The sequence below is a fragment of the Malaclemys terrapin genome, chromosome 3 (genome assembly GCF_027887155.1).
Source record: "Malaclemys terrapin pileata isolate rMalTer1 chromosome 3, rMalTer1.hap1, whole genome shotgun sequence".
Lineage (NCBI taxonomy): Eukaryota > Metazoa > Chordata > Testudines > Emydidae > Malaclemys > Malaclemys terrapin.
The window spans coordinates 209,191,230-209,213,922 of NC_071507.1; the positions used below are offsets into that span (position 1 = coordinate 209,191,230).

The 22,693-nt window shown below is 59.7% G+C and overlaps 1 protein-coding gene across 1 annotated transcript; it reads right to left on the bottom strand.

The window, feature by feature from the left end:
* Window positions 1-1,511: 1,511 nt before the first annotated feature.
* LOC128834669 (dynein regulatory complex protein 1-like) lies at window positions 1,512-20,984 on the bottom strand. The gene is made up of 17 exons (XM_054023632.1): window positions 20,845-20,984; window positions 19,352-19,439; window positions 18,436-18,548; window positions 16,865-17,048; window positions 15,550-15,687; window positions 14,546-14,632; window positions 12,179-12,301; window positions 10,732-10,871; window positions 9,132-9,266; window positions 8,529-8,764; window positions 7,717-7,862; window positions 6,368-6,457; window positions 4,909-4,995; window positions 4,330-4,526; window positions 3,588-3,731; window positions 2,674-2,776; window positions 1,512-1,699 (listed from the first exon to the last, which is right to left on the bottom strand). The coding sequence occupies exons 1-17, from the start codon at window positions 20,982-20,984 to the stop codon at window positions 1,643-1,645; spliced, it is 2,208 nt and encodes a 735-aa protein (XP_053879607.1). The 3' UTR covers window positions 1,512-1,642.
* Window positions 20,985-22,693: the final 1,709 nt, after the last annotated feature.

Sequence of the window (22,693 nt, forward strand, 5' to 3'; positions counted from 1 at the left end):
CCTGCACAATGGTGCTGGTGGGTCTGACACCCCCCCCCCCCCCCCCGATCATTGCAGCAGCTCCATGTTTACATGGCGGGGGATCAGTGAGCAGCACATGACCCTGCCCTGAACCGTGGCCCCTACAGCAGGCATCGGGCCCTGGCCTGTTGGCGAATGGGAACGGTTTCGGAGCAGGGCCCTGGGCGGGCCCTGCCCCAGCTGCACTGCGGGTGGAGAGCTGGCTCCGCACCGGGCGCTGCTGGAGCAGCCTACGGCCTGGGCACCAGTAACCCGTCCGGGCGCCGTAGCCACCTTGCTCAGGGGCGTGGGGAAAACGCCAGCCCAGATGGACGTTTGTGCCAAGCTAACCCCCCTGGAGCCAGCCCTAGGGTGAGAGACGGAGGCTGCCACCCAGGGCAGTGGGTTACCTGTGGGGACCGGAGACCTCCTGTCAGCGTAGGGAGAGTCTGTGCTGAAGCACCACAGCCGTCAGGGTGAATCCAAAGTTCCCCCCAGCCCCTCAGATCGCAGAGAGCCAGACGGCTGTTTAGCCAGGAATTCACAAGTCACGGGGCTCACGCAGTTAATGGCCAAACTAGGCCCATGTGCCTGGGCCCCAGGCTGAGGCCTGCACGTCGCCCCACCCCACTTTGTACCGGTGTAACTGTAGCATATGGGGGGGGACGCCCCCGGCGGGGACACAGCTTTATACATGAAGGTGCCTCGCAGCGGTAGAGGTTAGGTCCAGCGATACCAGTCGGCTCGAACGACCTGCACCCCCCGCGTAGGCAGCGGGGGTGAAGGGGTGTACCAGTCCCACTTGAGCAGCCCCCGTTAACCAGCACAGCGCCGGGTGGCTTAGCAAAGCAGGCAGGCCCGGGCTTTGGGAAGAGGGGCCGCCAGCAGGTCTTTGGTTAAAGGGCCGGGCGAGTTTAGCACTTACACCCAGCCAGGGCTCTGCTGCTGCCCTGGCGCGTGAGCTTGGACCAGTCACAAACACTCAGTGCCTCAGTTTCCCCAGCATAGGCCCACCCCCACACACTGCCCTGCCCCGTGGCCATTGCTGTAGGTGGCCCTTTCAGCTTGTGTGGGGGAAGGGGCCCCCGCGGGACTGAGCCGTGTCAGTTAGTGAAGCAGGGATGTGCTCCCCCCAGCCGTGCAATGCACGTGCGTCGTGTCCTGCCTGCAGAGGTGGGCCTCGCTTTGCACAGCACATGCCCAGGCCATGCCGGGCACCATGTGTGTCTCCAGGCTGCGGCTGTTACTTCATGCGGGGGGGGGGAGTGAGGAGTGTTGTCTGCACACTGTTCCTACGTGCCCTTTGGACTCCACTGCACTGCCACCACTCAGGCTAACGGTCTCTAATTAACCCGCCCCCCAGAGCATGGCCACCTCCCAGCCCCACTGAGGGAGACCAGGGCTGACCCCAGGTTGGGCGGGAGAGGGGAGGTTCATGGTGCACGGGGGGCAGGGCTGATCAAGAGGCAGAGCAGTGTGTCTCCTCAGCAGTCACACCCCCGCAGCCCGGCTGTTTTAAAGGGGGGTTTATTCCAGTCGCTGCCCTCCAGGGAATGCCCCGGATCCAGCACCGAGGGCTCGTGGATAGGGACGTACGGCAACGGCCTCCTGCTGCCTGCCGGGGCTCCCGGCCCCCTACCGGTCACGGCGGCGTCAACTCGATCACGTGGGTGGGTGGAATCAGCAGCTCCTCGTTCACCTGCGCAGGACAAGCCGAGGCCACAGTGAGGGTGAGGGGGCTCTCGGGGGGCACACCACACCCACTGGCTTGGAAGAGTCCCCGGGGCCCTCACTCTGGGCGGGGACGCGGTGCCACTACTCTCTGCCTGCTGGCATTATACTCCGGTTCCCAGCCGCGGGAGGGAGAAGAGCTGCTCTATTCCCCTGCCGGGTCCAGGCGGACTCTAGTACTGGGGTTCCCCATTCCCATGGGAGGTGACTGCCGCTCAGCAGGGCTCAGGGACAGTGAGCATCCCCTGCTCATCCCCACCTGTCCTCTCCGTGTACAGCGCGTGCTGCGTCTGGGAAGGCGCCCGATTCCCAGCCCTGAATACTCACGTCGTGGAACAATAAGACACGTACTGCATGTGCCCCCCGTCCCCCAACCTGGCACCTTCGCTAACCCTGCACGCCGGGGACCTAGGACCTTTGCCCATCTCAGTCCAAACACTGCAGGGTTGGTTTCTCTCTCCTGCTCTGCTCATCTGTCCCAACGGCATCCTCTCTCTGCACTTACACGATCACTTCACCCCCTGGAGAGGTGTCTGCTGGGCCCACCCCACTACACAACCCTCTGCTGGCCTTCAGAGCCCCTCCTGGCCCTCTGCCCATCCCCCTGGCATCTCTCCATCCCTCCACTTGCCCACCTTGGCTGGCAGAGGATGCACGGGTAGGCCCTGGCTGCAGTCCTAAGGACCAGCCTGTTCCACCTCCCACCGCTCAGAAACCACCTCTTCTGCTTGCCTGCAGCCCGCGAGGTGTCAGCCGGGCCGGCTATACGCTGCATCACCTCCCCTCACCCTTGCTCACTGCCACAGGGCCATGGGGGCAGCTGCCATGCAGGGCCTCTGGCACCCTTAGCAATGAGCCCTCCCGTAGCGCTCCAATGGCCAGTGAGGGACACTCCCAGAGCCCGGGCCCTTGTCCCAGCGAGGTACCAGCTCTCCCACTCACCTTGGAGGTGACGTACTGATGCAGCAGCATGTGCAGCTCCGTGTTCTGCTGCTGGAGCCCGTCAAGATCGGTGAGCAGCTTCGCCCGCTGGCTCAGCACGGAGCTTCACAAAGAAGGGACATGGGTGAAACCTCCCGACGGCAAAGCCTCTTCCTCAGGGGCCTGGGGGCTTTTAATGCCCCCTTTGCATTTCACACGTACAGCTGTGGCCCCGCTTTTCTCAAGAGCAGGGGGTGAGCGGTGCCCCCGCCTGGCTAAACCGATTGTGTCGCCCACAAATTGCCCCTGGCGTTTCAGTTGGATCCTGTGTTCTTCCCAGCTCGCCCTCCATGGCTGAGTGTACCCCGGAGAACGCCACTGACAGCACGGTCCCCCCTGACTGCAGGAGGCCCAGGGACTGGGAAGCTCAGCTGGGGAGAGGGTTCTGTCTGCTCGAGCGACTGATGCTGTGAATGTCACTGGTGGAAAACCTCCATCAAAGGAGACGGCGCTGCAGAGTCACGCTCTGGTCATTTACAGAGCACTCGAAGATGGGAAAGAGCCAAACATGAATCATCCACATACAAGAAACTGATCTTCTACTATCCCACCACCAGGGGTCACCCTACCACCAGCCACCGCCCAGCAAGGGGTCTTGGTCCAGAAACCAGCGCTTCCCCACTGGGAGCTGGACTCCACCGGAGTTAATGAATGGCCAGTGAACCCTTTGTACAGACAGTGTCTGCAGGTTCCCCCAAGCTGAGCCCACGTGAAGACAAGCCCCCCAGGTGTGCACTGGCAGCTTGGGGGGCAAGGAGCCCAGAGGGCTGGTGTCTGCAGCACGTCTCTAACGACAAGCCCCTTCAGCACTGCCAGGCCTGGTGCCCTCACACCCGAGGGTAGGGTGGTTGGGGGCCCCTGGCTGGGGCACTTACTAGTATTTCTCCAACGCTGCCTCCAGCGCATCCCAAACTTTCAGCTTTGGCTCTGGAATGACGTGAGCCAGGGCCTCCCAATACTCAGAGTCCTTGGAGTTGTCCCGTTCCTCCATCACCTTCTTCACCTGCGGCCGCTTGTCCCTACAGGGGCAGAGAGAGGAGCCCTGGGCTCAGGGCACCGCTCTGCCCATCCTTTCAGTCACCCCGCCAGGTCTGAAAGGAGGGGCCATTGCTTGGGGCAGAGCCGGCATAAGCCTCACAGCTCCCTGCGGGCAGTGACTGGCTTCTCTCCTCCACAACTGTTCATTCACGTTTGCCTGCCCCACCACGTTCACCCCACCCGATCCAACCTGCTCCCCACCGCACAGCTCTCCCGTGCCGAGTGAACCCCACTCGCTGTGGGGAACCCACCCTGCCCCACCTCTTGTCAACGTCGCCTACAGAAACCAGTTGTGCCTGGGGGAGACGGCGGGGACCTTTCCACTGCTGAGCAGACCAGCCCAACCTCTATACCCCAGCACACCCGCCCACTGCATTGGCAGCCAATCCCCAGCCTAGATGCCCCTCTTCCACTCTCCCCAGCCTCACTCCCGCGGTTCCCGGGCCTTGCCCCTCCCCCAGCTCACACGCTCAGATCAAGGGGCTACTCCTGCAGCCCATTCTCTCCTACCCCTCATATTCCCAACCAGCTCCCCGCCCCATTCCCAGCTAACGAGCTCCGCGCACGGCCCAACCTCACCTCGGCTTCTGGAAGTCCCGGACAAATGCTTTGAGGGCCTTGAGGACGTCATCGGGATGGAAGAGCAAAGAGGACGGTGACGTCGCCGAGCTCTGATGGGCCGTGCCTTCCTCCTTCAGGGCGGCCGATCCCTCGTCGTTGTCTGCTGAATCCACAGCGAGTTCTTCAGGGCCCTGCTCCTCTGCCCACTCCTTACTCTGCCCGACAGCCACACGCACCGGGAGTGAATTCCAGCCACACAAGGCTCCAACTACAGCTAACTCGTTAACGCTCCCCCCAGCCCACAGCACCTCTACCCTAAACTGCAAACCCGGGAGGCTTCCAGCCATCCGGAGCCCTGCTTTAGTGACATCTGTATTTAGTGGGCACAAAACATAGGGGCATGGGAGCCAAATTCAGCACTGGTGGAAACAGCTTAGACTTCGCCCATTTCAATGGCGGCATGGCTGCAGCCGCTGGACGACGCCGGTTCTCTTGATAAGAGCGACACCAACTCCCTCCCCCAGTGCGGGACTTTACAAGCCCCATCTCCTCCCAGGGCTGCTGGGTCTCATCCCACGATGCCCACGTTCATCGTACCTGGCTGGAGACGACCTGCTGGGCTTTGAACTTCAAGAAGAAATCCACCAGCGTATACACGTCGTCTTCATTGTCAATTTCGAGGGCCTGGAGAAAGGCAGAGAAACGGCAGGTCAGGTGGCAGCTGGGACTCCGAGATGTTGCTCTGTGTCACCGAGTATGGGGGACTCAGGGCCCTGTAGCCCCGGCTTCCTGCGATTTACCATGACTCTCAGCCAGCCAGTAAAGCAGAAGGTTTATTTAGACAACAGGAACACAGTCCAAGACAGGTCTTGCAGGCACAGACAACAGAATCCCCCTCAGTTAGGTCCATCTTGGGGTCCCCGGGCACCCCAGCCCCCTTGGGAGGTCAGAGCCCCATCTGCCTCCCAGCCATATCACCAGCCAGCTCCTGAAAAACTCTCTCTTCAGCGACCCCTCCCACAGCCTTTGTTCAGTTTCCCTGGCAATGGTGTCACCTGGCCTCTAACCCCTTCCTGGGTTCTCATGTTACATGCTCAGGTATTCTCCGTTGGTCAGTCTCCCATCCCCCAAGGCAGACCATCCTAGCCACACTCCCCTGTCAGCATTCACAGACCACAGTAAGAACAGTCCCCATTCGTCACACTCTGGTCCCTTCCCAGGGGCCTAAGCTAAATTCACAGCCCTTCCCTTCCCAATGCAAAGGGGGCTGGCGCGGGACCAGCAGGAGTGCTCAGCAGGGGCAAGTCAAAGACCAGGTTCAAGTCAAGCTCTTGGTCTCTCTCAGTGAGATGTCAGACACCGGGAGCCCTGCAGCAGCACATGCTTCCCCAGGGAAAGAGTACGTCACACAACTCCAAACCCATCCCTCTTCCCAAAGAAGGGGAGAGGAGCCCTGCTCTCTTCGGGCAAAAGGGTGGTGGCCACAAAGGACCTCAAGAGGGTAGGCCCGGTGGGAAGGGGATGTGAGAAGTGGAGTCTTAGGGGGAGTGGCAGGGATATCTGCATGGGGGGAAAGGAGGGCAGGGTGTGAGCCGGAAGGCCTAGGAGTGTATTAGGGATGGGGGATCAGTGGGAGCGAGGCAGGAGTGCCAGGGGAGTGGGAGCTGATGGCACTAGGGGTGGCAAAGGGAGGAACTGGCTTCAGGTACATCCCCTCTCTCTTATTCCTTCTGCCTTTCACTCCCCCTTGGGAAGGGAGCCTCCCCCCCGCCCCTTCCCCAGCTAAACTCCCGGACCAGAGCACACGAGATCGCCCCGCTGAGTCCTATGGGAAGTTACATGTGCACAGGACTTGCCCCTCCTCCCTTCCCCCCCTTGCAGGTGACAAGCTTCTAACGGCAGCATCTCAGCAGCTCCGCCCCTGTGGAGCTGCATCATCCACCAGCAGCTCTCAGCCCGCAGGCGCCGTACTCCTTCCCCAGCACACCCTGCTGGTTCTGGGGTGTGTTCCTGCAGCGCCCCTACCCATGCGCTTTGTGCGAGACACCCAACTAACCGCAAAGATTGCATCCAGCCTCATCAGGGAGCGCTCGTGCCTCTCAAGGGGCTGCAGGAGTCCCAGCAGTTTGGTCTCTATCAGGAAGCCCTTGGAAGGAAATCACAGGAAGACGTCGAGTTCACAGGAGCGAGTGTTTCAATTCACACTAGGATCCCAAAGCCGCTAACTCACCCAGAGCCAGCCACAGCCCAGTTACTCTGTGCTAACCTCCATGCTCAAATAACAGGGACTCAAGTGATCCAGAGGGATGGGAACATTTCTCCTCCAGGTCTATAATGTAGCACAGCTCACAGCTCTGAACCTCCTGCCCTGGGCGTACTAAGAGAGGTTTTTAAATAACATTTGCAATGGGGATTCGAATCCCACTGCACATGCCCTAACCTGCCGCAGACTGGGGTGTGGAAAAGCCCAATCTCATGGGGGGTTAGCATTCACACAACAGCAGGATAAGGGTGGGGCAGTGGGCTTGGTTACCTCGGAAATCACATCCCCTTGTGCACTTGGAGATCACTGTCTAGTGCGTCTGATGGGCATCAGCTGGGACAGGATGTATGGGAATGCCAAACTGAATTATACCGTTCAGCCAGTAGGTGGCACCAGGTATAACCCTCTTCACCGGAGCTGGTGACAGCCACAGCGGGCAGTGTATTAAAAATCCGTGTATCCCTCTGGGGTGGACCCTCTACGCAGGCCACATCTGGTACGTGACAGCTGTGACACCCTGTCCACCAGCTGTTTGATGTGGAAGGTGTCACTGACACAGAGGCCCGAGCCGTCTCCAGCAGGGCTCGCGCTCACTGAGTCGCTGTTGGACAACTGGCAGAGCGGAGGGCGCTGGGCTGCGAGTTCCTGCAGGGCTGTGTTTACCCTGGCAGGGGGATCTCCCGGGGCCCGTGCCATGGCGTGACAGCTGTCTGACCCTGCCGATCCATAGGACACTCCCCGGAAGGACAGTTTTAGATCCCTACAAGCTGTTGCGAACGCAGCTTAGCTAATTGCTATTTCGATGTATCCTCTATTGCACCAGCTCCGTTCTACCCCCTCCCCCAAGGTGTGGCAGGCAGGTGGCACCAAACACGTCAGCATCTCCCTTCACACACACATTCTGCAGCAAGAGATGCTGCCCGGGCAGTGGAAGCTCACGGTCGCACTGTGCCGGGTGCTGCTGTAGAAAGCACGGGGACCTGTCCCTGGACCGGATGACATTTGAACCCATTGGAAGCCAGAGTGGGGGATCAGGAAAAGAAGACAATCCTCAGATCCAAGAAGCTGTTCTGAGAAGGACCGGCCCGGCGAAGGGCCGACACAGAGCCTTCTGCGGTCGGAGCTGGCAAGGACGGACTCACCGACTCGTCGCACAGGAGCTCCAGGATGTGTTTGACAGACTTCACCGAGATGTGCCGGGGAGGTTTAACCTCCTCTCCAGCCTCCGCTGCTGCCTCTTTTCTTCCTCCCTCCACACCCTCCTCCTCCTCTTCTTGCTGGCTGCTTTCTGAAGCACAAGGGAAGAGGGAAGCTCAGAAGACCCGTCACCTGGCACAGGTAACCACCCCCGGGGAATCAGCACAGGAATCTATTCAGAGGGCTGTTGGATGGAGAGCCATGAAAGGGGAGATGCTGGGAGGCCTGTCTGGAAGCAGTGCCAGCCATCTCATGTGGTTACCACTTCAGCAGCTGATGCAAACCTCAGCAAGCAGTTCACAGCAGCAGGGGCGGCTGTCATTGCACTGGCCTTGGGGAGCTGGAGACAATGAGGAGCAGGGGGGTGCGGGGTGGTTGGGAGCAGAGGAGTTTCCATTTTAAAACAGGATTTGCAGAAAAGGTGCAGGGCTGGCTGTGGTGCCACCCCAGCCTCGGCCAGAGGTGCATGTCATTAGAAAGAGATCTGGTCTGGCTGTCCCAGGGGATTTACAATGACGACAGGTCCCTTCACTTTCTTTCCACACCCCGGAGAGGCAAAGCAGAGCAGGGCACTGAGATTTGGGGTCAGGGGGTTTATCCCCGCCTCGAAAGGGCTCACTGAGCCCTCCTGGAAAGTCGCTGAACCCCTCTGGGCCTCAGCCTCCTCCTCCGGGATGGGGTGCAGGGAGGGGTCACCAATCAGCACATGGGAAGGGCTTTGAGATCCTGGGGGAATTACAGACGCCACGTGTCCCACCTGTTAACGCCATCACCTCCTGGGCCAGCTTGCTGGCAGATCTGATTGCCTTGCGGTGCACGATGGGGCCCACGTTGTCCAGGAACCAGGAGTCAGGCTCCACCCAGGGGAGCCCCAGCTGCTGGGTGTGAATGATGCGATCGGCCTCGAGAGCTTTCCACACCAGCCCTTTGGCTTCCTCCTCGTTCATCAGCCAGAGCTCCAGGAACTTCTGGGCATCGATGACGGCAAAGTGTCTGCAGGGAGGGGAAAGGCCCTGCCGGTGACTGGCTTGTCCCGTGCAGCGTTCCATGCCCTGGACACTGGGGTCCCCCTGTGGGTCAGTCGCCCCTGACATGCTCAGTCCCAGGCTTCGGAGATTAACCTCTCCCCACAGCTGCCCGTCGAGTGCCACAACAGGGCTGCAGCTGCCTTTAACTTGAAGACAGTGGAGCAGATCACAGAGACTACAGGCCACCCAGCAAAGCTCTACTTTGAGCCAAGCAGCCAGGGGAGGGTGGCTGCTCTCTGCTGAGGCCCTGGGGGTCCTGGCAAGTTGCTCTCAAGTGCCCACGCGAATTCTCCCCGCGCAAAGAGAGGACGCGTCTCTGGGGCACACCATACCTCATCGTTCTCTGCAGATCCTTGTACTGCTCCACGATGCGCTTGTAGTCGGCCGTCAGGGTCTGGTTCTCCTCCTGGAATTGCTTTATCTGTTTGGCCAGTTTCATTCTCAAGGCATTGAGCACGTCATGCAGCCTGAGGAGGAGGGCAGGCTGTTAACAACAACAAATTACTCCCCAGGGCATTCGGTGCCAAAACATTACAAATTCTGCGCCAAAAAGTTAAAATTCTGCACCCAGTATTTTCAAATTCTATTTGTCAAATAAATGTGGGGGCTCCAGCCTGGCAGTGGGGAGCACAGGCCACTGGCTGCACAGAGGTGGGAGATCACCCTGCAGCTCCACCCCGCATCCCGGGGCACAGACTCAGCGGTGAGACTGCACCCAACCCTGACACAGCACAAGGACTGGGCCTGCCCCAGAAACAGCCCAGAGCCCTGCCCCGCTGTGCCAGGTGCACCAGGTGTGGGCAGGCAGGCTCCACAAGGCAAGATCCAAGTCTGGAGGGGCTTAGTGTGGGGGACCCAGGTGTGGGTTGAGAGGGTTCTGTGTGGGGCAATCCAGGTGTGAGCAGCTCAGTGGGGGATCTGGAGGGGGAGGGATCTGGATGCATTGGGGCTTGTTGGGGGGTTCTGGGTGCAACGGTAATGGGACTCTGCAGGGTGGTCCAGGTAAAGGTGGGGGGCTCTGTGGGGGGTCCAGATACTGGGGGAGTGGGGATCCAGGAGCAGCGGTTGGGGCTTGGTGGGGCGGGGATCCGGATGCAGATGACTTGGGGTGGTCCAGGTGCAGGGCTGTGGGGCTCATCGGAGGGGTTCTGAGTGCAGGGGGGAGGTGAGGCTTGGCAGGAGGGTCTGGGGATGAGGGGGTCTGGATGCATGAGAGTTGGGCAGATGGGGGAGCAGCTCCCTGTACAGGGGTCCCTCCCCTTGCAGCTGAGGAGTGATGGGTGCAGGAAGTGGGGTGGGAGGGGAGTTTGCAGAGCTACCTGCAGCCGGGGGAGAAATCTGGGGGTGGGTCTGACCCAGCCCTGGATGCCGTGCAGGGGAAGAGGAAACCCCGTCCTCCCCAGCCCAGCCGGGGCTAGCAGCTAAGCCCAGCGCAGGGTAGGAGCCACCAGCTGGGTCTTCCCCATTCCTGCCCCCGCCCCACAGTGATTTACCTCTCTGCCGGCTGCCCTGGGCACCTGAAACATACTGCTGGGGAGGGGCGCATGACCGCTCTTGTGGCTTCCTTTTGCTTCCCCATCAGAAAGTCATTTTTCTGTGGGGAAGCAAAGATATCTGTGGGGGACGTACATTCTGTACCCGTGCAGAATTCCCCCGGGAGTAAATAAATCCATACATACAGCCAGAGCCGGACATACAAGGGCGAGCATGTCCTAGCGCCTGAACATGGGCCACTCCTCACCCCTGTCCCAGCCCAGTGGCTGCAGCACCCCCAGAGGGGGAAGGACTCTGCTCACAGAGCCCCTGTGCAATCTTTGTGGGGGGAGGGAGAGGGCTGTGGGATGCAGTGAGAACATGGACAGTGACCCAGAGAGTGCTGAATATGGCTGCAGGAGTTGCCCCAGCACCACACGAACTGGGCTGATCTTTTACCGGTTGAGTTTCCTTTTCTGCTGGGATTTTATGATGGTGTTTTCCTCATCCCGTTTCTTTAGCACCTGGAAGTTGTATTCCAGCTTCTCCTGGTTCAGCTGGTAAATGGCTTTCATTTGCTGCAGCTGCTGCTCCAGGATCTGAGATTCCAAACAAAATAAAAAGCCATCCTCTCTTGTTGACAGGGGAAGGTTTGCAAATCCAGAGCCCCTCCCTGCCATCGCATGGCTGGCCCTGGGGCTCTAGAAAGAGGGTGCCTAGAACGGACTCCCCAGGTTCTAGCGGACAGTGCAGAAGTCTTACAATGAAGCTCCTTCTCTAAAGGACGAGCCCTGTATGAAGCCCTCCTTGATACAAAGGTGCTACAGACATTCCCTGTATTGCCATGCTATCGAACCCCTCATTTAGCCTGTCACCCACCAACTCAGTGCCATGCACAGAGAGTGCACCAGCTTCCTCGCCCCCATGCCAACCCCTCAGGCAGCAGCATGGGCAGCCATGCACCAGGTCCTGTTCCATTGGCTGGCAAGGGGAGTCACCGGCTCAGAACTCCCTGCCAGCAGCCCCCAGTCAAGCGATGTCAGCGCGAGTGTTAAGGGGCCCTCAGCTGTCATGGCAGCACACGGGCGAGAGGCAGCATCTACTGTCCGAGCTAAAGCCGCACAATCCAGGTGCAGGTGTGAGAATCTCTCTGCCTCCCTCCTGTCGGACAGGTTGTCATTCAAGCACTTGAAGACGCATCGGTAGGAAGAGGGTTATTTTACTTCTCAGTCACAAGGTCTGCAATATGAATGGTGGTTACTTAGGAAGACAGAAATTGCCGTGCCGGGCAGACCAGGGATCCGGCTAGTTCAGTCTCTCGGCTGAGTGGCCAGTACCAGTGGCTACACAGGAAGCCACAATCACGGATAATTCTGGAATAGTCTCTCCAGAGGGAAGTGCCTTCTGAGCCTAGTCCGATAAAAGTAACATGCATGAAGGTTTCTATCCTTGTAACAGGGGGGCAGTGTTTGCCTGAAACACCCCCCCTCCACCCCTCCCGCCAAGAGCAGGTGCTGATCGCAAGTAAGCACGGCTAACTCACAAATACATGAGGCTCACTACTCCCTCTGGATAGAAGAGAGCTGGAAGTGACTGTCTGAGAGGATCTAGGGGGCATGTTGAGCAATCACGAGGGAGGAACCCTAGGGGTACCCCAGCTGGGGGGGGGGTTGCTACTGTTAACTTTTTGTACACGGAAGCCAAGCCCAGAAAGGCTGAGAGTTTGATTCTGCTGCCCTTCTCTCCCGTCTCAGTACAAGCGGTGCAGTTTGCGGAAATGTAGCCATTTAGCTTAGCCCTGCTAAAAAGAAAGAGTCCCTTCCCCATGACAGCCACCGAGCGGTTGCTGTGTTCTCCTTGTGGGCCCTATGCACTCAGTGAGGTCCTGTGTCTCTGCTCCCCACACCTGTACGTCGTTCTCCAGCTGGATTTTGATGGTAGTGTACTCCTCGGCATCCTGCACCCGCAGCTGGTTCAGCTGCTTCTCGTACTCCTCCACTTTCTGCATGCGGGTGATCAGGTTCTCCAGCTGAGGGCAGGAGACCAGAGGAGAGTCAAACGACTGCAGAGAATCGCCACGGTTCTGATCGGCTGCTCAGCCTTCCCAATCCCAGCTGCCCCGGCAAGTCCAAAGCAAGGAGGGATATGGAACATTCCCAGGCAGCAGCCCAGTGGGGACAAGGGACCCTGGGCTATCACCGAACCAGGCAGGAGTGTCACTCCCTGTGCCCAACACCGGACAGTCTTTACTTCAGACACTAACACTATGTCTTTCCCTTACACACAGTGCATATGGGGTGTAGCGTGAGTGTGACTGGAATAGGCGGTACAGAGCCAGCCATCTGCTCTAGTCCCTGAACGCCTGCCCACCCGGTATGTGCTGCTAGCCAGGCTAATCGGGTGCCCATCCGTCCCTTTCCTTTCAGGCCCCTGAAGTGACGCCGGCTGTTCCTGCTCCAGGCACATCACAGCCACCAAGGAGCCGCAGTGCAGCAAGGAGTCCAAGTACAAAGCCGGGGCCAGAGCTCAGCTGGTGTGAATTTGCATTGCTCCGCTGAAGTCCGGGGGAGCTCGGCAGATCTACACCAGCTGCAGATGTGGCCCAACAGTCAATCAAACAAAAAGACCAACCACCTATGGGATCCCCTGTCTATTCATTCAATGCCAGTCTGCCCGTCACTGAGGTATCCCGGGGCCCTCTGCACGGACTCCAAGCTCCAAGGTGCTGGCCTCCGTCATAAGAGCAAAGCAACCAGCCCTGGCTGAAGGGGCAGTAGTGACTGGGGCAGGGCAGAAGGAAGTGGGAATCCTGTGTGTCCTAGCACAACGGAGTCCAGTACTCCCCCCACTCTGAGGTATATTTCATCCTACCTCAGCGTGGGGGGCTGGACTAGAAGCCCTCTTGATCTCCCTTCCAGCCCTACCTTTCTGAGGTTATAGAATCACAAAGTCATAGCAACGTAGGCCTGGAAAGGACCTCGAGAGGTGGTCTAGTCCAGCCCCCTGCGCTGAGGCAGGACCAAGTGAACCTACAGCACCCAGTGGCGTATTATCGCCTAGGCCAACAAGGCCTAGGCCTAGGCCAACAAGGCCTAGGCCTAGGCCGGCAAATTTATAATAGCAGCATTTTTGTAATCGGGACATCAGTGACGCCGCGATTCTACCAATCATAGCGCGTCTTGAACCCACCAATGACGGTGTAATGCCATTTAATAAACATACTAGCGAGACTCCTAAATGTTAATAATATGACTGGAAGGAAGAAATGAAGCGGTTCTCAGTTTTGGATCCATGCGTGGTCCCGCGCTATAAGTGAAATCGCGCTATACAGACGTGTGTTCAAGCAAGGGTCCGCTGTACTTGTAATTTTATTTATAATAAAACTTGTAAATGTTCAATTATTTTAATGATATTTAGATTCATTTTAGTTCAAACGAGTTTGTAAAAAAACTAAAACAAGTTCATATGGGACTGGGAACGGCAATTATTTCAGGGCCTGGGGGCGGCAAAATCATTAATCCGCCACTGAGACAACCCCTGACAGGGGTTTGTCCAGCCTGTTCCTACAAATCTCAGGTAATGGGGATTGCACAACCTCCCTGGGAAGCCTGTTCCAGAGCTTCACTCCCCTGAGAGTTGGAGAGTTTTCCCCTATAACTAACATGAATCTCCTGCAGATAAAGCCCATCACTTCTGTCCTTCCCTCAGCGGACATGGAGAACAATGGATCCCCGTCCTCTTTAGAACAGCCCTTCACAGATTTGAGGACTGTTATCAGGTCCCCCCCTCAGTCTTCTTTTCTTAAGACTAAACAGGCCCGGTTTTATTAACCTTTCCCTATAGGTCAGGGTTTCTAACCCTTTTATCAGTTCTGTCTCTCTCCCTGGACTCTCTCCAGTTTGCCCACAGCTTTCCAAACGTGTGGCGCCCAGTGGACACAGTGCTCCAGCTGACGTCTCCCCAGCGTCCCGTGTCTTCTTCAAGGTACAGAGCGCTAAGGACAGGGAGCGCAGGGCAGCCTGATCCTGCATTGCTGGGCTGCCGAGTTACACCTGCCCTGTAGGGCTGATGCCTGCTACAAGAGGAGAGCAGAGTGAAGCATTCATTACCCTGCCAAGGGCTGGGCTTCGGCCTACCTGTTCTCTGCCCACACCTGGCCCCTTCTGACCCCAGGCTCTTCAATGTCAAGAGCGGGCCCAGGGCCTGAGACATGGTGCTGCTCAGTGCCTAGGAGCCTTCCTTCGCTGATCACAATTCCCCTTAGGGCCCTTACCTCCTGTGCGTTGTGGGCCTGCATGGCCTGCTCCCATTTCTTCTTGTTACTGCTCAGCAGCTCTCGCCGTTCCAGCTCGAAAGCTTTCTGAGGAGGAGACAGTGCTGTGAGCGGGTCGCCGTGCACACTGCAAGGCCCGCTCCCGGCTTGCTGCCAGCGCTGGACAAGCCTTGTGTACCGGGCCAAGCTCCGGGAGCAGTGGCAAGAGGCTTCCGCGACAGAAGCCAGCTCCAGATCGCCGCCAGGTGCTACCCAGGCACAAGCACGGCATCCTCTCCTTGTGCCCGAGGTCACAGCAGGGTTCAGAGGCAGGGCTGGAAAGAGAACCAGTCCTCGGGATTCCAAGTGCGCTGCTCTAACCGTGAGACAACACGCTCTCCCTATTGCCCCCACAGCACCCCAGACCCAGCAGCTGCCAGGTACAAAAGCTGGTGTTACTGGGTCTGGGGATAAGCGGGCTGTTGGCTCTCTCGGTTTGTAGGAAGATGTCTGTGAACAGTGTAGCGTGGGTGCGAGGATGAAATCCAGTTCACACAACAAACCACTAAATTAAACTGAAAGATACGGTTAGCTCAACCAAAACGTATGGGCCATTGGGTGAAATTCTCTGGCCTGCATTCTACAGGAGGTCGGACTAGATAATCAGAATGGTCCCTTCTGGCCTTACACATCTGGGAATGAACAGTCATCACACAGAAGCAACTTTCAGTCTCTACTGGCCTGGGCTCCACTGGATCCCCAGTAACTTAGAGAGGGAAAGACCCAGAATCACATAACCAGAACCGCAGCGCTCCGTTCATCTCCAGTTTTACTTCTACCTGGCAAAGTGAGAGCTCTGGTCCACAGAAACATCTGAAGCCAGAACCCAGCTTTATTGAAATGCCAGTGTAATGAGCAAGAGACCCCTTTGCCGGAGATAATTCCATTAAAGAGAACTCCCTGGTGGATTTATTGTGAGAATAATTCACTGCTTGCTCCCATCCTGCTATGAAGCCATTTGCTACCTCAATCTGCGCGAGTTCCCGACGGTACGTTTTCATTAGGTTTCTGATCTGCTCCTCCATTCTCTCCACCAGCAGGTTAATGTCGTCTGACTGCTTCTTGAGATCCTTCACATACTGGTCATCTTTGCTTTTCAGCTCCTGCAGGAGAAGAGCAGACACTGAACTGAGAAACACTGCTCTGCAGAGCTTCAGCACAAGCCAGAGAACCTAACAATCAATATCCTGCATCTGCCCCTTCAGACATTATGGAAAGTGACGAGGGAAGAGAACTGAGGAACAGAACAGTGGTTAGGAGAGAGAAGAGATGATGGGAAGATCTACTACACTTGCTAGCAAGGAGGAGGAAGCCCCAATTCCTGGGCTATTTAACCCTTGTCTGGACTAAGGGGGGCAGGACTAGAAAGCCCCAAGAGTAAATTACAGGAACAATCAAGCATTGGCAGGGAGATTACTCCTGGGGGAATTCTGTAAAAAAAAAAAAAAAAAAAAAAAAAAAAAAAAATCACAATTCTGCAACAAAAAATTTAAAATTCTGCACACATTTTAAAATTCTGCATATTTTATTTGTCAAAAGTCACACCAGTTTCAAAAAAAAGAACAGGAGTACTTGTGGCACCTTAGAGACTAACAAATTTATTAGAGCATAAGCTTTCGTGGGCTACAGCCCACTTCTTCGGATGCATAAATTTGTTAGTCTCTAAGGTGCCATAAGTACTCCTGTTCTTTTTGCAGATACAGACTAACACGGCTGCTACTCTGACACCAGTTTCAATTATTTTTGGTCAGTTATTTCAAAATACCTGTCAGCAAGTATGTCTAGCAAGACAGACAACAAAAAAGATTCAGGAAATATTTTTTGACAAACAGATTCCTTACTAGGCATATCAATACAGAGCTCTGAGTAGTAATTCATTTAAACTACAATACAGAACCGTATTTCCCACACCCCTAAGCAGCAGCACAAAAGCTTGGAGAAATCAGGGGTAATGGAAGAGCTGAGGGAGAGGAAAGTAAATTGCTGGGAAGAACCCTGGGTGTGAACTTGGAGGGTTGTTGGGTATGGGTGGGAAAAGTATGGAACAGGTTTCTTGGGTCCTGGTCTGTTACTGCCAGGACAGGAGTGTATGCGGAGTCTGTGTATATGGATTTGTTATTGTAGGGGAGCACAGTACCCTGGCCTAAGAGAAGAGTCAGGCAGTTCTGGGTCACTTACTCTTGGACAGTGTCCTTCTAACATTAACATGCTCCAGCAAGACCCTCTGTGCCCCACAGCTGTCTCCACACACCCCCGGCACTCCTGGCTCCGGCAATCTACCTGCTGCAGTTCGCTGATGAGCTTGTTCTTCTCTTCGATGAGCAGAGCACACTGCTGCTGCTGCAGGTTGAGCACGTCCCACAGGTCCTGCGGGATGGTTTTCTCTTTGGCCGAGCCCCATTTCGAGGTGATCTCTTCAAACTTGTCCTGATTAGTCTTGGATTCGTTCTCCAGTTTCTCGAGCCTGCAGAGAGCAGCCAGCACAAGGCAGATAACGCAACTGGGGCTGGTGGAGGGTTCGGCGGCTACCCTTGGCCCCGTCCACATTGAGATTTCCAGCCGTGTTAGTGTCTTCCTGGACACCAGCTTTAGGGACTAAATCAGTTTCAAACCAAAGGGTAGACGAGATCTTAGTGGGGCAATAAGCTTTTCTGTAGACCTAACGATAGGCTCCCTCTCCCGATCTGAAAAGGCTCCATGCACTAAGAGAGACGACTCTGCAGCCAGTATGTAGAGGACACGACAAACATGGCTGCAGGACTGGTCTCTGGCCCAGAGCCCTGGGAATGCACTGGATTCAAAGGGAGCACATTACACAAGCAGAAATTGGTCAGAACAAACTGGCTGTGGAAACGCTCGTCTGGCTAGCTGGGTCTGCCGGGAGGCCAGCGTTGCAGACCCCCTGCACCATTCCCACTGCTGCCAGTGGGCTTGGCCAAGGAAGCCCAGCTCCAGCAGCAAGCACCGACCCAGTAAGGTTCGCATTAGCAGAAGGGGCTGGATCTGCAGCACGAGGGACCCAAGGCCTCCATTCATCCATGGAGCAGGTCCAGTGCCCGCAGCAGCAGCACACGCTTCCCTCACACACATGCCCTGCCAGTGGGCCATCGCCAGGGACTGAGGGGGTTTGTCTTTCCTAGGGAGACTTCCAGCGAGGCTGCCAGCCGAGAGATGGACACAGGTCACCTAAGAACTAGCCCAGGACAAAACCCTCCCAAAGTGACCCACAAGTGAAAGGCTCACGATTTCCTATCAGTCCCCTGGCTCTCCGGTCCCAGCAGGTTTCTGGGGAGTGCCATGAAAATGACTGGGGGCTCTTAGGAGGCACAGGTCCATTCAGCAACGTTGGACTTGTTTGCCCGTGATAACGGGTAAATCCCGCAGCAGGGAGACGGGGGCTGAACAACCAGGCTTCTCTACTGCAATCCCAAAGAGGAGAGGCCAGTGTTGGCTCCTCTAAACCAGGGGTGGTGGCTAAATGAGAACCTGCAGGCCACACAGTTCTCACAAGTAATCACCATCACCTTCCATGCCCGAGTGCGGGCTGGGGAAGCTACACACACCAGCATGCAATGCTCCATCCAGATCCAATCAGGCAGGCTGCACTGCATGAAGGGACCTGCAGCTTCTCCATGCCACCTCTGCATATTACAGATGAGGGTGGCTGCCATTTCCTCCTTGATGTAAATTAAACCCAGTTCTCGCCTGCCAGTGAGTTGCCAAAGCGGCCCCAGTTGATTGGCATGTGGGTGGCCCTGCTCCGAGCTGGTGCTGTCAGGGGATGCGTAGGGCCTAGCAGGGGAGCAAAGATCTTCCTGCCAGTGACACAGCAGAGCTGCGGGATCTCTTACCTCTGTCGCTTGAGTTCGTCCTCCTCAGCCCTCCTCTGGGTCTCCCTGGCGTCTGCAGCCACCTGGATATTGGTCACTAGCTGCGTGCCGTCATTGAGCAGTTTAGCTAGCCTCTGTGAACACAGCAAAACGACAGAGCAACCCACGTAGGCAAAGAGGCCCAATCCCGCTGCAATGGAGGATGACTTGGCTAGCATTTTTCAAGCCAGGGTGTCTAAAGTCTGGCTCCTACATCCATATTTAGGTACCTAAATACAAGTAGTCTGTGCACCTGCTGCTTCCACTGAAGAAGAAAAAAAGTTTCATTTCCCCTGGTGACTGTGGGTCTTCGAGATGACTCCCAGCATGGACCCACATGCCCCACCCTCCTCCCTCACTAGGTCAGAGCCTCACAACAGATTCTTGATCTACAGGAAGGAACCGAATGCGCCCGAGGCATGTGTGTCACCTGCAGGGCAGCTCTACACAGGCAATCATCTCGAAGAATCATTGTTACCACCATGAGGCCCAGTTCTTCACAGTGGGTTCTAGCTTCGCTACACCCTTAGTGCGATGAGCGAGTACCACACACCATGGTTGGTACTTGGAAGCTCAGTATAGTGGGAGTTTGCCTGGCTTTAGCTGCAGAGTTGGAAGTAGGAGGCTGTTTCCAGGAACTCCTAAAGGTGAATAGGTAGAAGAAGCTGGTGCTTCAGAAGCAACATTTTTCAGGAGCTTATGGTTGTAGATCTGCCTGGCACATGGACATGTTTTTCAAACATTAGTTCTCGCTATGTCAAAACACACAGGTCCATTGGTTTACTCTGGGCTGTGACATCACTGGCTGCCCGACTAGGAGTCCAGAGCCAGACGTGGGATTCAGGGGCCCTAAGCAACTTGCCCGTGTTGATCTCTATTGCCATAGCTGAGTTCTAACCTGTCTGCTTTCTTCTATCTGCTGGTGGCTCCGGCTCAGCTCTTCTGACTCAGCCTTCTTCGCATCTGGATCTTCTCCGAGGGCCTCCCTGTGTGAGGACATGGGGAAGAGAAACACTTCAGTAACACGTCATCTTCCATAGCTTAAAGAGCTCCCTGGAGCCATAGCACCTGGTTCTGTGATCCTGTAAGATCCCACAAGGGCGAATCAGCGCAGCGCTCGATGGAAGAGGGACCCAGACGCTCTCAGACGCTGACGGGAGATCACGGGGTCCCCCCAGCGTGGCGTGAGAGCTTAGCACTGACTACGGGGTTACTGCCATGGTGCAGCACGTCAGTGTCCGGTGGGGAGGCTCCTGCCTAGTCAGTTCCAGTGGATTGCTCTGTGTTTGGTTCCACATCTCGTTGGCAAGGCGGTTGGCAGGGATTGCAGAGGCGCACCGGCCCGTTGGGCCCAATGCAGAGAAGGCGGCTGGTCTTCTATTGGCCCCGTCCCCGAACTCTAAGGCTGCTGCTCCCACAGCCCGTGTCCCACGGACCGAGCAGTAACTTGGCTACAGGAGACACCAGCCCAGCGACGGGGAAGCATCAGTCCCAGGGACAGGCCGGTCGGGCATCCAAGACCCACAGTTGGGCCCCCAGGCTGCCCCCGTCCAACCCACTGACTTTCACACTGTTGGGGGGCGGTTGGCGGGCCCGGTTCAGCCCTGTTCAGGGGGGCGGTTGGGGTCACCCAGTTCGGCCTGGTTCAGGGTTCGGAGGGGCAGTTGGGGGGGCCCAGTTCAGGGTTCGGGGGCCCAGTTCAGGGGGGCGGTTGGGAGGGCTGTTGGGGGGGCCCGGTTCGGGGGTCAGGGGGCAGTTCGGGGGGCGGTCGGGGGGGCCCGGTTCGGGGTCCGGGGGGCGGCTCGGGGGGCGGTCGGGGGGGCCCAGTTCAGGGGGGCGGTTGGGGGGGCGGTCGGGGGGGGCCCGGTTCGGGGGCCGGGGGGCGGTCGGGGGGGCCCGGTTCGGGGGCCGGGGGGCCCGGCTCGGGGGGGGGCGGTCGGGGGGGGCCCGGCTCGGGGAGGCCCGGCTCGGGGAGGCCCGGCTCGGGGGACGGGGGGCGGTCGGGGGGGCCCGGCTCGGGGGGGCCCGGTTCGGGGGGGCGGTCGGGGGGGCCCGGCTCGGGGGGGCCCGGCTCGGGGGGGGCGGTCGGGGGGGCCCGGCTCGGGGGGGCCCGGCTCGGGGGGCGGTCGGGGGGGCCCGGCTCGGGGGGGCCCGGCTCGGGGGCCGGGGGGCGGTCGGGGGGCGGTCGGGGGGGCCCGGTTCGGGGTCCGGGGGGGCGGTTGGGGGGGCGGTCGGGGGGGCCCGGTTCGGGGTCCGGGGGGGCGGTTGGGGGGGCGGTCGGGGGGGCCCGGTTCGGGGTCCGGGGGGGCGGTCGGGGGGGGCCGGTTCGGGGGCCGGGGGGGGCGGTTCAGGGTTCAGGGTTCGGGGGGGTCCCGGCCCCCCCGCTCTCACCGGCGCTTGGCCTCCAGCCGGGCCGCGATGCGGAGGCGCCGGGCCGCGATCCGCTCCTCCGGCTCCTCCGAGCTCAGCGACGGGCGCCGCAGCTCCCGCGGCCCCTCGGGCTCCGCCTCGCCCAGCGCCGCCCGGCTCATGCCGCCCCCAGCCCGGCCCCGCCCGGCCCCGGCGTCGCTAAGCAACGCGGCGCGCGGCGTCGGGGGCGGAGTGCGAGCTCCGGCGGGGAGTGCGCTCGGGCCCCGCCCCGCGCAAAGCCTCGCGCTCCGGCCCCGCCCCCTTTGAACCCGCGCTCCGGCCCCGCCCCTTTCGAACCCTCGCTCCGCCCGCCCCGCAAACCGCTCCCGGCCTCGCTGCAGCTCCGGGGCGATGCCCCCCCCGCGCTCCTTGCACCCCCGCCCCCCCGTGCTCCTTGCGACCCCCCGCGCTCCTTGCACCCGCCCCGCCCGCGCTCCTTGCACCCCCCCCGGGCTCCTTGCACCTGCCCCGCCCCCCCCGCGCTCCTTGCACCCCCGCCCCCCCCCCGCGCTCCTTGCACCTGCCCCGTCCCCCCCGCGCTCCTTGCACCCCCCCCCGCGCTCCTTGCACCTGCCCCGCCCCCCCCGCGCTCCTTGCACCCCCGCCCCCCCCGCGCTCCTTGCACCTGCCCCGCCCCCCCGCGCTCCTTGCACCCCCCAGCGCTCCTTGCACCCCCGCCCCCCGCCCCGCGCTCCTTGCACCTCCCCCGCCCCCCCGCGCTCCTTGCACCCGCCCCCCCCGCCCCCCCCGCGCTCCTTGTATCCGCACCCCCCGCCCTCCTTGTGCACCCGCCCCACTCCCCCCGCGCTCCTTGCACCCCCGCCCCCCGCCCCCCCCGCGCTCCTTGCACCCCCGCACGCCCCGCGCTCCTTACACCCCCCCGCTCCTTGTACCCGCACCCCCCGCGCTCCTTGCACCCCCCCGCGCTCCTTACACCCCCGCCCCCCCGTGCTCCTTGCGACCCCCCGCGCTCCTTGCACCCGCCCCGCCCGCGCTCCTTGCACCCCCCCCGGGCTCCTTGCACCCGCACCCCCCGCGCTCCTTGCACCCGCACCCCCCGCGCTCCTTGCACCCCCCCGCGCTCCTTGCACCCCCCCCGCGCTCCTTGCACCCCCCCCGCGCTCCTTGCACCCCCCCCGCGCTCCTTGCACCTGCCCCGCCACCCCCGCGCTCCTTGCACCCCCCCGCGCTCCTTGCGCCCCCACCCCCCCGCGCTCCTTGCACCCGCACCCCCCGCGCTCCTTGCACCCCCGCCCCCCCGCGCTCCTTGCACCCCCCCGCGCTCCTTGCACCCCTGCCCCCCCGCCCCCCGCGCTCCTTGCACCCCCGCCCCCCTGTGCTCCTTGCGCCCCCCCGCGCTCCTTGCACCCCCGCACCCCCGTGCTCCTTGCGCCCCCCGCGCTCCTTGCACCCCCGCCCCGTGCTCCTTGCACCCCCGCCCCCCCGCGCTCCTTGCACCCCCGCCCCCCGCGCGCTCTTTGTGCACCCGCCCCGCTCCCCCCGCGCTCCTTGCACCCCCGCCCCCCCGCGCTCCTTGCACCCCTGCCCCCCCGCGCTCCTTGTGCACCCGCCCCGCTCCCCCCGCACTCCTTGCACCCCCCCAGCGCTCCTTGCACCCCCCCACCGTGCCCCGCGCTCCTTGCACCCCCGCCCCGCCCTCCTCCGGGCACCAGCCTCCTGCGTCTCCCTGCACCTGCCCTAGGGGTCCAGGGTCCTGCCCTGCCCCCCCCCCCCCACCCATAGGCTCCCTGCACAGCCCCAGGCTCCCTGTCCTACCCACCCCGCTGCAGCTCCCTGCCCTTCCCTCTACCCCTGCTCTGGGCACCAGCCT